Source organism: Puma concolor, chromosome A1, assembly GCF_028749965.1.
Source record: "Puma concolor isolate L17-30 chromosome A1, mPumCon1.1.hap2, whole genome shotgun sequence".
NCBI classification, from domain to species: Eukaryota; Metazoa; Chordata; class Mammalia; order Carnivora; family Felidae; genus Puma; species Puma concolor.
This window is the reverse complement of record NC_141667.1, coordinates 47,486,457-47,500,230: the sequence shown is the minus strand read 5'-3', so window position 1 is coordinate 47,500,230 and position 13,774 is coordinate 47,486,457. Positions and strand designations below refer to the sequence as shown.

At 40.9% G+C, this 13,774-nt stretch overlaps 1 protein-coding gene across 1 annotated transcript in view; it reads left to right on the top strand.

Moving 5' to 3' along the window:
* The window catches only part of GEMIN5 (gem nuclear organelle associated protein 5), a 39,888-nt gene extending 27,995 nt beyond the window's left edge, over positions 1–11,893 (top strand). Inside the window, exons 21-28 of the mRNA XM_025923696.2 lie at positions 118–265; positions 3,629–3,748; positions 4,176–4,386; positions 5,888–6,136; positions 7,673–7,835; positions 8,612–9,116; positions 10,618–10,714; positions 11,295–11,893. Of these exons, the coding sequence (XP_025779481.1) occupies positions 118–265; positions 3,629–3,748; positions 4,176–4,386; positions 5,888–6,136; positions 7,673–7,835; positions 8,612–9,116; positions 10,618–10,714; positions 11,295–11,462 (1,661 nt within the window). The 3' untranslated portion in view covers positions 11,463–11,893. The remainder of the gene's footprint in view (positions 1–117; positions 266–3,628; positions 3,749–4,175; positions 4,387–5,887; positions 6,137–7,672; positions 7,836–8,611; positions 9,117–10,617; positions 10,715–11,294) is intronic.
* Positions 11,894–13,774: the final 1,881 nt, after the last annotated feature.

Here is a 13,774-nt window from a genome sequence, read left to right as displayed (position 1 = left end):
AGTGCAGTGACTAGAACCAAGGTGTTTTCATTCCAAATGTAGATTCTTTTTTTCCTTACCCCTGCTGCTGCTTATTCAACCGTCATTTTTTTTTTTTTTTTTTTTTTTTTTTTTTAGCTGGCTACCATGTGTGGCTGTGGGCCGTGGAAGCTTTTGCCAAACAGCTGTGTTTTCAAGATCAGTACGTTAAGGCTGCCTCTCACCTCCTTTCTATCCACAAAGTATATGAAGCTGTAGAGCTGCTCAGGTCAAACCACTTCTACAGGTTTGTAGGACCCTACAGTTGAACATCCAGTTGGGCACAGTGTGGAATTAATCTGCTGACCGGTGCCACTTAACGATAACCAGCAGAAATCTTGGTTGTAATTAAACATTGCAGACGTACAGAAATACATGCACACTAGCCTAACAAACACCAGTGTACCCACTACCCATACTTAACAAGCGTTAACTTCGATCAGTATTTGCCACTGATCTTTTTCAGAATTTCTTTATCCCTAAAGTTGCAAACATAGAGAAACCGTGTAATACAAAAGAGATGGGATCTTGTCAGCCACCCCAAAAGCTCCCCATGTGTCCCCGACTGTTGTTGTTTTTAAGTATAACACTCCAGATTTGACTGAATTGCCTTTCTCCAGTTCTGTCCTCATCCTTTCTCTAAGAAGCAACCATTCTGCTGAGATTGGTTTGAATCCTTCCTCTCCAAGTTACTACACTTTCACTATAATACATTTGTAAGTAATGACAAACAAAAGGAGTAAAATATTTCTTATAAACAGCATACAGGTTTTTTTTTATCCATTCTGATGGTTTCTGTCTTTTAATTGGAATGGTTAGGCCATTTACATTAAATATAAATATTGGTGCAATTAAAATTTACCATCTTGCTATTTTGCTTTCTTTTGGATTACTTGAATATTTTCTTATCTCCAATCCTGGCTAATTAGCCATACTCTATTTTATGGTTGCTTTAGGGTTGATGATGATTAGCATGTTTTTTTAATTTTTAAGTTTATTTATTTATATTGAGAGAGAGGGAGAGAGAATCCCAAGCAGGCTCCACACCATCAGAGCCCAACGTGGGACTCAGACCCACAAACCATGAGATCATGACCTGATCTGAAACCAAGAATCAGGCATTTAACCGACTGAGCCACCCAGGCGCCCCATGATTAGCGTTTTTAATTTTCACAGTTTACTTTCAACTAATGTCTTACATCTTATATAAAACTTATTTCTTTCCTTCCCTCCTGTCCTTTCTGCTACTTATTTGTCATATATTTGACATGTTATAGCCCCACATTACAGTGTTAGAATTTTTGCTTTAACCTGTCATCTTTTTAAATAACTTTTTAACTTTAAAACTTTTTTTATATCTGCCCACATACTTATTTCTAGCATTTTTCATTCTCTTACGTAGGTCCAACGTTCAACTGCTATCAATTCCTTCTTCACCTGAACAAGAATTTCATTTTTTTTGTAATGTGATTCTTCTGGTGACCAATTCCATCAGCTTTTGTTTGTCTATAAAAGTCTTTAATTTTGCCTTCATTTTATTTTTTTTTTTATTTTTTTTTAACGTTTATTTATTTTTGAGACAGAGAGAGACAGAACATGAATGGGGGAGGGGCAGAGAGAGAGGGGGACACAGAATCGGAAGCAGGCTCCAGGCTCTGAGCCATCAGCCCAGAGCCTGATGCGGGGCTCGAACTCACAGACCGCGAGATCGTGACCTGAGCTGAAGTCGGACGCTTAACCGACTGAGCCACCCAGGCGCCCCCCGAATTTTGCCTTCATTTTAAAGGATCTTTCTCTGGGGGTAGAATTCTAGATTGGCAGTTTTTGTCTTTCAGGGCTTCAGAGATGACTGTTTACTCTTACATTGTTCTTGACTTGACCGCATCTATTCCCATCTTTGTTATATAGGAACTGTCATTTTTTTCTCACTGTTTTTAGAACTTTCTCCGTCACTGATTTTCAGCCATTTGATGTGATGGCTTTGGTGAGACTTTGTCTTTTTCCTGTTTTGGTTTGTCTTCCTCTGAAGGGTGTTGAACTCTGTTTTAGTGAGCACTAAAGTTGCTAGTAGAACAGCTTGATCTTTTCATGGCTTGTTTTTAAGGTTTCTTAGAACAGGTTTAGAGAAATCTTTTTTTTTTTTTTAAGTTTATTTATTTTGAGAGAGAGAGTGCGCAGGAGAGGCAAAGAGAGAGAGAATCCCAAGCAGGCTCCTCACTGTCAGCGTAGAACCCCAACGTGGGGCTTGAACTCACGAACCGTGAAATCATGACCTGAGCCAAAATCAAGAGTCGGACACCTAACCGACCGAGCCACCCAGAGAAATCTATATTCTAGAATTAGTTTGTCCTTCTACCTTCTGGTGTCTTTATTGAATGCCTGTGTGTTCAACAAATCAGAACTCAAATGTCTGGCTGGTCAAAACACCGAAGTCCCCTATGCCCTGAGTGAACTCTGGGAATTATTCAGCTTATAATTCCCTGATTGTTCTTTATCCAGCCTTAAGGAATGTCCTACACATGCATGGCTTTGTGTTTAGCCAAAGATTCATGAGATCCCCAAACAGAGTTCTGTAGGGCTTCCCCTGGATAGCTTCTTCCTTCCTATTATCCTGCCCCTCATATTCCAATTATTTTGTCTCTCCTCCACTCAGTAAGACTGCTGGGGCTTTGCTGGGTTCTCTATAGGAAAATGGCTATTAGGAGGTTCCCTTCTCTCGGGGATAACAATCCTGAGCTGCCTGGATCCAATGTCTGAAAACAGTTGTTTCATACATATTTTGTCTAGTTTAGTGGCAGGAGGGTAAGTCTGGTAAGTTGATGTCTCAAAATACTTCTTAAACATTGCTCTGCATAGATCACCTTAATCTAAAATACTTTTATTCTAGCTACAACTTTATGTTGGCTACAACTCAGAAGTTGTAGGTCAGTTGAAAATATTAGCTCACTGAATTATACAGATACTCCAGATGTTAACACATTTCATTATTAAAATATCCAGAAACATTCACATTCTTAAATATCACCATCAGTCTCTTCAGAAAAGTCTTTAGCATTTGGGAAGCTATCTAGCCCACAGTGGCAGGCATAGATTTTCTAAAATTCTCGTTTTCACTTGAAAGCTCAAAATTTATCATTGGCAAAAATACTGTTGGTTGTCAAGTGACAGACTTGGGGATCCCCAGGAATCCACAGACCACACGTTAAGAACTGCTGACCCAGGTGAAGAATTGAGTTCAGCATGTGGTTTTAACTTCCCACGTGGGGTGCCTGGGTGGCTCAGTCGATTGAGCGTCCGACTTCGGCTGGTCAGGTCATGATCTCACAGTTCATGGTTTCAAGCCCCACGTTGGGCTCTGTGCTGAGCTCGGAGCCTGGAGCCTGCTTCAGCTTCTGTGTCTCCCTCTCTCTCTGCCCCTCCCCTGCTCACGCTGTCTCTCTCTGACTCTCAAAAATAAATAAATGTAAAAAAAAAAAAAATTTAACTTCCCACATAGTGCAGGAAAATGGTTTTGTACAGGAAGTTGGAACAGTATAAACAACACAAGAGGGACAGTTTATCCTATCTTCCAGCTTTTTCAAATTGGCTTTTTATCTGTTCTGGCCTCTAGGGAAGCTATTGCAGTTGCCAAGGCCCGACTGCGCCCAGAAGACCCGATCCTGAAGGACCTGTACCTCACCTGGGGAGCCATCCTGGAAAAAGACGGCCATTATGCCGTGGCTGCCAAATGGTAAGCTGGAGGGAACAGGCATGTACCCAAACATCGAAGAGCTGTGATGCAGAAGAGCAGGACGAGAGTAGTAAGTTTAGAGGGGGAGGTAAAGTGACTAGAAAACAAAAAGCCATATGTGTATTAAACCTAGCTTCATAAGATTCATCGTCTTTGGATGAATCCTTTATATAAATCACCTCCCTTATATAAATCACCATAACTACTGAAGAAACCTCAGTAGCAGACTCAGAAATTCCACCTTTCTCTAGTAATGTCTTTACTATCAAATAAGGAAACTGGGAGAGAATAAAAACTCTATTTGGGTTCAGTTCAGCAAATGTATGTCCTTACCCTGTAGGATGCTGCCACTCATTCTCTATGTTGAGATGGAAGAGGGTATAGGAGATCTGTTCATGACACTTTTGGGTTTTTGTTTGTATTACAGCTATTTAGGGGCTGCTTCTGCTTATGATGCAGCCAAAGTTTTATCCAAGAAGGGAGACGCAGCATCACTTAAAACAGCTGCAGAACTGGCTTCAATTGTAGGAGAGAATGAGTTGTCCTCTTCCCTGGCTCTCAGATGTGCCCAAGAGCTGCTTTTGGCCAGGAACTGGGTGGGAGCCCAGGAAGCGCTGAAGCTACATGAAAGTCTAAAGGTCAGTCTGTTCTTGTATCTCCAGGTATTTAAGAGGGAAAGGCCACAAGTCCTTTTCTAGTCAAATTCCAAATGAATAACCCAGTTGCACAGCTGTACCAGTTTGGCAGGTACCCTTAGAAGTGTCCAGCAAGCCCTGGCCATACTATCCCATGGAAGTACCATGGCTTGCCCACTGCCATATTCAGAGTAAGAGATAATGTAGTCATTCATATTATTCTCCTTCCTTATCAATTTGTGTACAACATACATGAGTCAATTTTAGTCAGCATAGCCCTGAACTAGCAGTCTGGTGTTTCTTTATTGGTGTCATCAGGTCTTCTTTGAAGAGGGAGCGGAAGGGGAGGATTTCCAACAGAAATCAAGGTGCTCCGCCATAGCATCACTCTTTAAGCCATAACAAAGTGTGGCGAAATCAACATTTTGTTAAATGTCTGTTTATCCCTTTCTGGTTAACTATGAGTAACTCACCACTGTTTTATTTGACGCATCAAACTGAGATTACTTTAAAAGCATCAGCACTCTCATTTTCTAAAACACATAAACATTTTAGACAGCTTTACTGCTCAGATACTAACATGAACTTTGTAAGCTCCCCTCTCCCTAATAGAGTAACTGGACCTAAAGACAGTTCCTACCTAAATATTGAAACCCAAGAAAAATAGTAGCTTTCTAGGAAAGCTACTTCCTAGCAAAAGTAATATGCACTCAAAGACAGTGTCACTTGGTGTATTACTTATAAAATGACCAAATCTAAAGAGATTTTAATTTATCCATAGCAAAAAAAAAAAATTCCAGAATGGTTATTTAAGCATTTCTTTTTTCTTTTAAAAAGCATCCTTATGAAAGCAAGAAAACCTTTACGTTTATGCAGAATGCTGTTCTGGTCATTGTCAGGCTATTTGGGCTAATATTTTGCCAAGCCAAACTGAGAAAATACTGTTACAAGGGTATACGTGAACCTCATGGCAACTGAAGGTCTTAGCAAAAAGAAAGATACTTGCTGACTCTTCTGAAGCCTGCTGGGACATGGCGCCCGACACCTGCCGCAGCTGTCATATCTGCACAGCTTATCTGCTCTAGCACCTTCTGCCCATTGCACTTTGCTTCTGTATCCCTTAATGTAAAGTTTGGACAGGGGGAAAGAACTGGATGAGCCCAGGCTGTCTTTTCTCAAACTGGGTCATAAGTCTTAGGTGACTGTCCTGTATGTGGTCTACACTGCAGTGGACAGGGCTGTAGTTGGGATTCTGTGTCATAAAACTATTTGCTTGGGCTCCAGGCTACCTCCAGGATTCCTGCAAAGGCATCTGGAAAAATGTCTATTAGATCACCTCTTTACTCCCCGCCCCCTCACTCAATGACTCACACTGGCCAGAGGCAGCCCCCTAAAGGGTCTGGTTGCTGCAGATGCGATGGGGAACACAGAGAAACTAAGAGCTCTTGAGATAATCAGGCACTTCCATTGCCTAACAGTTCCTGTCCTTGTTGTTGGGTTTCAGGGGCAGAGACTGGTGTTTAGCCTTCTTGAGCTCCTGTCCAAGCGCCTGGAGGAAAGGCAGCTTTCGGAGGGCAAAAGTTCTTCCTACAATGTGTGGGCTGCAGGCACTGAAGGGCCCTTCGTGGAGAGGGTGACTGCAGTATGGAAGAGCACCTTCAGCCTGGAGACCCCAGAGCAGTACCAGGCAGCATTACAGCAGCTGCAAACTATCAAGTACCCATCTGCTACAAATAACACTCCCTCCAAACAGGTACCCTGTCTGCACTCTGCAGTAAGCCTTCCTTAATCCACGTCTAGTATAATAAGGAAACCAATTGAATGCCAGTTTGCATTTCAGAAAAGACTAAGGCAGGCACAGGCAACCTGGAAAGATCCCTTCAAGACTAATTAAGGCCCTTTAGCTTTGAAGTTAGTCTTAGATCAGTATTCTCTTTAAAAAAAAAAAAAAAAAAAAAAAAAAACCTAAACCTACACAAAAGCACAGAGAAAAATATAGTACTCATCAACCAGGAATTACCAGAGTTCACGTGATTTGTCATTTTGCTTCATAGAGTTTTTTTGGTTTTGTTTTGCATATATTCTTCTAGTTTTTAGTAAAAGAAATACAGTAAGTTTGAAGTCCCTGGTGTCCCGGACCTTCCTTTGGTCCCATTCTCCTTTCCTAGCTTACCAAAGTCAGCCCCTAGGTCACTCATAGTATTATTTTTTGCCTCATTTCAGTGACCAGTTTGTAAAATCTGTCTGTATTGATGCAGAGAGATAAAGTTGATTCATTATAGCAGCTATACCCATCCTATAAATGTATGTCAATTTATCTGCTTTTTCTTTTGAAAATGGGGGAAGGCTCATTTATTTTTGAGGATTGAGACTTCCTCAAATGATAATATAGCACCTTGGGAAACAGTTTGGCAGTTTCCCATTAAGTTAAATATAGACGTGCCCAGTGACCCAGCAATCCCACTGCCCAGATATTTCACTAAAAGAAGTACAGCCTTGTACACAGCTGTTCGCTGCAGCTTAGCGGACAGCAGCCAAAAGCTAGAACAACCCAGACATCCATCAGCTGCTGAATGGATGTGCAAACTAGCCTATCCAGACAGTGGAATACTATACGTGCAGCAATACAAAGGAACAAGCTAGTGATGTACAAATCATACTGGTAAATCTGGAAAGCATTATGGTAAGTGAAAGAACCAAGACACAAAAGACTATATGCTGTGGTTCCATTTATCTGAATTCTAGAAAAGACAAAATTTATAGTGACAAAAACCAGGTGAGGGGTTGCAGGGGGTGGGAAGAGAGGAATGCCTGCAAAGGGGCACATGGGAATATTCTGCAGTGACGAAAATGTTCTGTCTTGATCGTGGTGGTGATTGTAGCGTGTGTATCTATAGAGATACATGTATTTATCAAAATTCATCAAATGGCTCACTTAAAACTGATAAATTTTCTTAATTGTACAATTTTCTTAATTGTACTCCGGGTTGGTTGGTTTAATTACAGCTTTTAGTTCTGAAACTCACTTTTTGTTTTAATTAAATGTAAATGTCACAGCATTTTTTTTTAGCATGAACAGACTTTAACACCAGACAAGGTATGTTGCTGTGCAACTAGATATGGAAGTTTCTCAGATAGGGAAGCAAAAATGGGTGATGGAGACAGGAGGACCTTTCTTAAACTTGCACTGTGTCCTTCCTTCCAAGTGCAGTCAATAGGAATATTTCTGTATCATCCCAGTGCTTGCTGTGCAAGAATGTTTAACTGAAACTCTGGCTCTTCCCTCCAGCTTCTGCTTCATATTTGCCATGATCTGACGTTGGCAGTGCTAAGCCAGCAGGTGGCCTCCTGGGACGTGGCTGTGGAAGCCCTGCTTCGGGCTGTGGTCCGGAGCTACGACTCCGGAAACTTCACCATCATGCAGGAAGTGCACTCAGCCTTTCTTCCTGAGGGTAAATGACCCCAACCTTTGCCGGAGCATGCCTACTAATGGATGATGTAAACACCACCGATGGTGTAGCACCAGGAGTACAAACATTATTGAAAGAGACTGGCCAGTTGTGTCATTTAGCACCAAGTTTGAATTCTCTTACCCAAGCTCCTAAGAGGGGGCCAGAACGGCTAAGCTGTTTTCCTTTACCTGGCCCTACCTACCTTACCTACCTTGCTGCCTTCTACAAATTTTTCTCCATGGTTTAAGAGAAATAGCAATGTGCTCAGAAGTTAGTTAAGAATGGAGAAGCACATAGGGCGCCTGGCTGGCTCAGTTGGAAGAGCATGCAGCTCTTGATCTCAGGGTCGTGAGTTCAAGCCCCACATTGGGTGTAGAGATTACATTAAATAAATAAATAGACTTAAAAAAAAAAAAAAAAAGAATGGAGAAGCACAACAGAAGGGACATTCTTTGAACTGCATACTTAGTCACTAAACTAAATCACTGATTTTTCAGAGACATAGTGAGATCATACCCCAGAGCTTTCATAGGAAGATGGAATACTTTTTCTGTAATGCTTTGATTGACTCGCAGACTACAGCAACAATAACGCTGTCCTAGGTCAGGAGATGTTTAGCTCTGATTGGCTTTAGGTGAAAAGCATGTAACCCCATGGATCACTGCTGTCCTTGTTCTTGAGCTCTGCCCCTTGGGTGATAGGAAACGTAACGGGAAGAGGAATGTGTATCTAGCAGAAACAGAAATGCACAACCCTAAATCCTTCTCTTCTTCTAGGCTGTGACCACCTAAGAGACAAACTGGGTGAACATCAGTCCCCTACCACACCAGCTTTCAAAAGTTTGGAGGCCTTTTTTATTTATGGACGTCTGTATGAATTCTGGTGGTCTCTCTCCAAGCCTTGCCCTAAATCCAGTGTCTGGGTAAGAGCTGCTCACGGAAGGACAACTTCTGTGGAGCAAAGCCAGCAGATAGACAGTGCCAGCCCTGAAGAAACAGACCCTAATATTTCTCAGCCAAAGCCAAGCGGGCCTCCAGAATTAGACTTGAGCCTCACAGAAGAAAGTGAGCAAATGTTGATCACTTGTAAAGAGCTCTTTTCAGAAAAACACGCCAGTCTCCAAAACTCACAGAGAACCGTTGCTGAAGTACAAGAGACCTTGGCAGAAATGATCCGCCAACACCAGAAGAGTCAAGTCTGTAAATCCACAACGAATGGTCCTGATAAGAATGAATCTGAGCAGGTAGCAGAACAGCCCCTCTCTAGTCCTCAGAACCAGTGGTAAGTATAAGGTGGAATTGGAAATACCATGCTGGCTTCTCAGATAAAAATCAGTATGTGATGAGCTTGATCAGGTCACTTGCTGGCACCATCATGTAGAATGCACAGGCTTTGGAGTCTGACATGGGGCTCTAATCCGGCTCTGCTGACTGAGCTCAGGCAAGATTCTTAATGTTTCTGAGCATTTGTTCCCATATATACAACTGGGAGTACCTACTCCTACCTTGCTTGTTTGGGGAATTAAATGAAATCACAAATAGCGTTAATAATAGGATAGGGACACCTGGTGCTCAGTAGGTTCAGCGTCCAACTCTGGATTTCAGCTCAGGTCACGATCCCATTGTGGGATTGAGCCCCAGCGTTGGGCTCTGTACTGAGCATGGGACCTGCTTGGAATTCTCTCTCTGCCCTTCTCTTGCTTGCACTCTCTCTCTAATAAAAATAAAAAACTTAAAAAAAAAAAAAAAACTCAGTAAAAAATAACAATAGGACAATAAAATCTTATCTCTAGGCGATGAATAGATTCCCCTCCCCCCAAAAAATTAACCAAGTAAAATGGAAGTGCATTATTGTATCATTAATGAAAACCACGGTTTTTCGATTATTCTATGCTATCCCAGAAAATACACAAAAAGAGTAGTGTACAAAACTGCACACTGAATTGAGAAAATCCCAAATGATCAGAATGTAATATCCTAATCACTTCCACTGAACATAGGGGCCAGGTGGATGACAGGAGCCGATCCACAATCACTGTAGAGCTCATTTGCATATATTACAGGGTCTTGTGCTATGGGCATTTGCAGTGATTAACAATTATTGATTGGTCATTATGCTGAGGGCCTTTTTCCTAGATTATTTCTCCCCAGCACAGGGCATAAATAAAACGTTGTAACTAGTACCATCAATAAACTGATAGCTATTATTACTAACTGAAAAAAAAAAAAAAACTAAAATGTTTTGAAGCCCTTATATATTTATTGCTGTAAAAATAGTCCCATTGAAATCTTGAGTTAGAGTTTTGAGTCACTTCTCCAGTAAGCTATCACACTCTAGGCAGTTACTAGGTTTTAGTAACAAGAAAAATACTAAAAATCTTTCTAACTCAGCAGCTCTTAACCTTTGGATCACAGGACTCCTTTGAGAAGATTCAGACACTCTTTCCAGAAGAATGTGCATCCATATACCAACAGTTAGGAACCTGAGCTGTGTCTAACCATTACCCAGAGAAATCCAGGCTTTGTGCACTTAGCTGCAGATCGAATCCCCTGAAGGGCCTAACTTTTCATTAGAGCTATGTATCTAAGAAGTGGGGATTTGGCAAATGGTGAGGAATGATATTTCACTTTGAAAACTTCGTATCACATCACATTAAATTCCCTCCTCTTGACCTTTGTATTAAAGATGAAAGAGATAACAAAAGAATTTTATTTATAGGGTAACAGTTAAAAGTTTTGTGGGGCAAGGCACATGACTTGTAATTTTTTTTTATTGTTACCAGTAAAGAAGAAAAAAATCAGCCACTTTCTCTGCCTGAATTAACCAAAAGTCTTACGGAGGCAAATGAGAGAATAGCTAAATTTCCTGAGAGTGTTAAGGTAAGATATCAGTTCATTTAATAAAACATTATTGTTTATATTATCCACTGACTGGACCAAATTCTTTAAGGTCATCTAATTTTGTGTTCCATTTATAAAATTGCTACACATTTGTATATGCTTAAAAATTTAGGATCCCGTTGTCTTGGGTTAACTAAAATGTTTTGTGAGAATAGGATTATTGGCAACACAAGCAATTTTATACCTCGGTCTTCAGAGAAATGGAACACATTTTGCATCTGGGAAGTAAAAATAAAATTAAAATTGGTACCATATATTTGATAGCTTACAGATGGATAGGTGTATTTGAATGTGGCCCTGGTATTAGAGGAGAGTCATGTTTTGAATGAATTGAGTAGGGCTCTAGAAGATGATTCTGTCATTTGAGAAGGATACCCCAGTCTGAGCCCTCCCAGTTTTGAGTATCATCTACCCTTAGAGTTACTGAGGAAGAGCCTTCCTCAGTTCAGCCATGCCTGAGTAGTGTCACTAGATGAGACTTTGAGTTGCTGGTGCCTTCTGTACAGGTATTTGTGAGTCCTCCAAATGCTTCCTTGTTCATCCTTGTGTCCCCTTTCAGATCTGGCCCTTCCCAGATGTGCTGGAGTGCTGTCTCATTCTGCTTCACATCGGGGCCCAGTGTCCTGGCAGCGTAACCCAGGACATGCAGCAGCAGGCCCAAGAGCTCCTTCAGAAATATGGCAACACTAAAGTTTACAGAAGATACTGCCAGACCTTCTGCACGTGAATTTTCAAGGACCTTTAAGGAAACTGTGCCAAATTCCAACGTACAACACCCTTCACCACCGTGACACCGCGCCAGACATTCTCTTTGATCCCTAGATGTTTTTGCAGTGATCCAAATAATACAAATGAGGGTCAAGTTTGAATTGACTCTACCCCTAGACATAGTGGAATCGGACTTTGGACTCAATTGTGGTTTCCTACTGGAGGAAAAGATCATGAAAAGCTAGAAGTAGGTATTCAGAACTAACACCTGCAGTATGATTCATTGTTGGTCATCTGTAAAGCCTTATGCAGGTTTCACCCAAAGAGGAGAAACTTTTTAATCACCCAAAGTGTTACGTTCTTAAACACAAACTACCTTTATAAATACTTTGCCTGGTGGTAAATGTGCCATTCTTGTTGGAGATAGAATTGATATCTTTTATGACTTGGCTTGTTTTTTGTTGTTTTTTTTTACTGTTTTTGTTAACTTGGGTTCTTCCCTGCTATTCTTTCAAAGACTGAATTTTTTTTTTTTTTTTTTTTTTTTTAAATTTTTTTTTCAACGTTTATTTAGTTTTGGGACAGAGAGAGACAGAGCATGAACGGGGGAGGGGCAGAGAGAGGGAGACACAGAATCGGAAACAGGCTCCAGGCTCCGAGCCATCAGCCCAGAGCCTGACGCGGGGCTCGAACTCACGGACCGCGAGATCGTGACCTGGCTGAAGTCGGACGCTCAACCGACTGCGCCACCCAGGCGCCCCTCAAAGACTGAACTTTGAATGTGAAATAGGTCTTTACCCATCATGTTGACTCTACCCTCCATCTGAACTTTAGATCAAAAATTTGGTTTTGTTTCATGTAATTGCTTACTTGAACACATCATTTACTAAAGCTTTAGAAGAACAAATAACTAAAACTCAGATGTGTCTTATCCCTTCAGTTTTATAAGAAATTATTAATGGTGATCACAGTAGCTCAGGAAGAAATTGCTATTTCAGTGGTTCTTAATCTTTTTTCGATCATAGACCCTTTGAGAATTAGAACCACAGATGCTCTTTGAAGAATAATGCATAATTTTGTGTATGTAGCTTTTGGATTATTGGACTCCAGCATAATGGGATCCTATATACTATTCAATTATAAATCCTTGTTCTCCCCCCCCCCCCCCCCCCATTATTGAGCATTCTCTTGAGGTCTGTTCTTCTCTTTGGTTAAATAGTTGAACAATGTCAGGAACAGATGTTTCTGTAATAGCCCAGTTGCTGGGATATAAACATCAGTCTGGGGTAGGGTTGGGAGGGAGCACTCTTTCCCAATAATGTAACTATTTTCTTTGGGGATTCATTATGAAAGCTTTTCTGCTTGAATGTCCAGTTTATTTTTTAGTTTCCTATGGCTGGCATTGTTGTGGACAGCAAGAATAAAATTCATTCACAGGAACTCTAGGAAGAAAAGTTTAAGACACAGATCTGACTGACCAGGGGTTTTGTTTGAATTCGACCTAGCTTTAGAATTTAAAAATGCTAAACCCAAAAGCAAATACCATAGAATTTAGATGCTCATAGTTCTTTATACAGTTACTTGAACTTTGAGAAGAAGATGCACTGTTACTGGGGATGAAGAATCTTCTTGGTATGGCATCAGTGACTGAATTATAAATCAGATCTTGACAATTCCCTGATAAAAAATTATTGCAGTAGTTTCCCATTGTTACTGGAAAAAAAAATCATCTTGCAGGGCTTAAAAGGCCCTGCCTGATCCCAGCCTTTACCTCTTGGACTCCTGTTCTTACACTCACATCCTTGCTTCTAGATTCCACACGCACTGGTCTCTTAGGCTGCTGGAATCCACCAAGTTCTCATATTGTCTCAGTAGCTTTTTCATGTTGTTCCTCTGCCTGGTCCATTCTTAGCCATCTCTTAGATCTCAGCTTAAATGTCCTTTCTCTAATAACTGTCCCTGAACCTCAATCTAAAAGACATCAGCGTGCTGTACTTTACAGCTCACACTGTATTTTTGTGAATTATGTACTTTGGCAATGCAGATTGTAAGCTCCAATGAGATTGGTAGAGATTATGTCTTCCATGTGCTATTTTCCCAGCACCTATTTACAGTGTCTGTTATCTAGTAGGTGCACAATAGAAACTTGCAGACTGAATAAATTGAGAAATTAGAATACTCATTAATAGCTTGGACTTAAAATCTGACTCTAAACTGAGCTCATGCATATCAGGACAAGCTAACAATTAAGCTTGTCATTGGTAGTCAACCTTATTGCATTAGCAGAACCACAAATTTAAAAACATTTGGCAGTTTATACAGAGGGGCTTG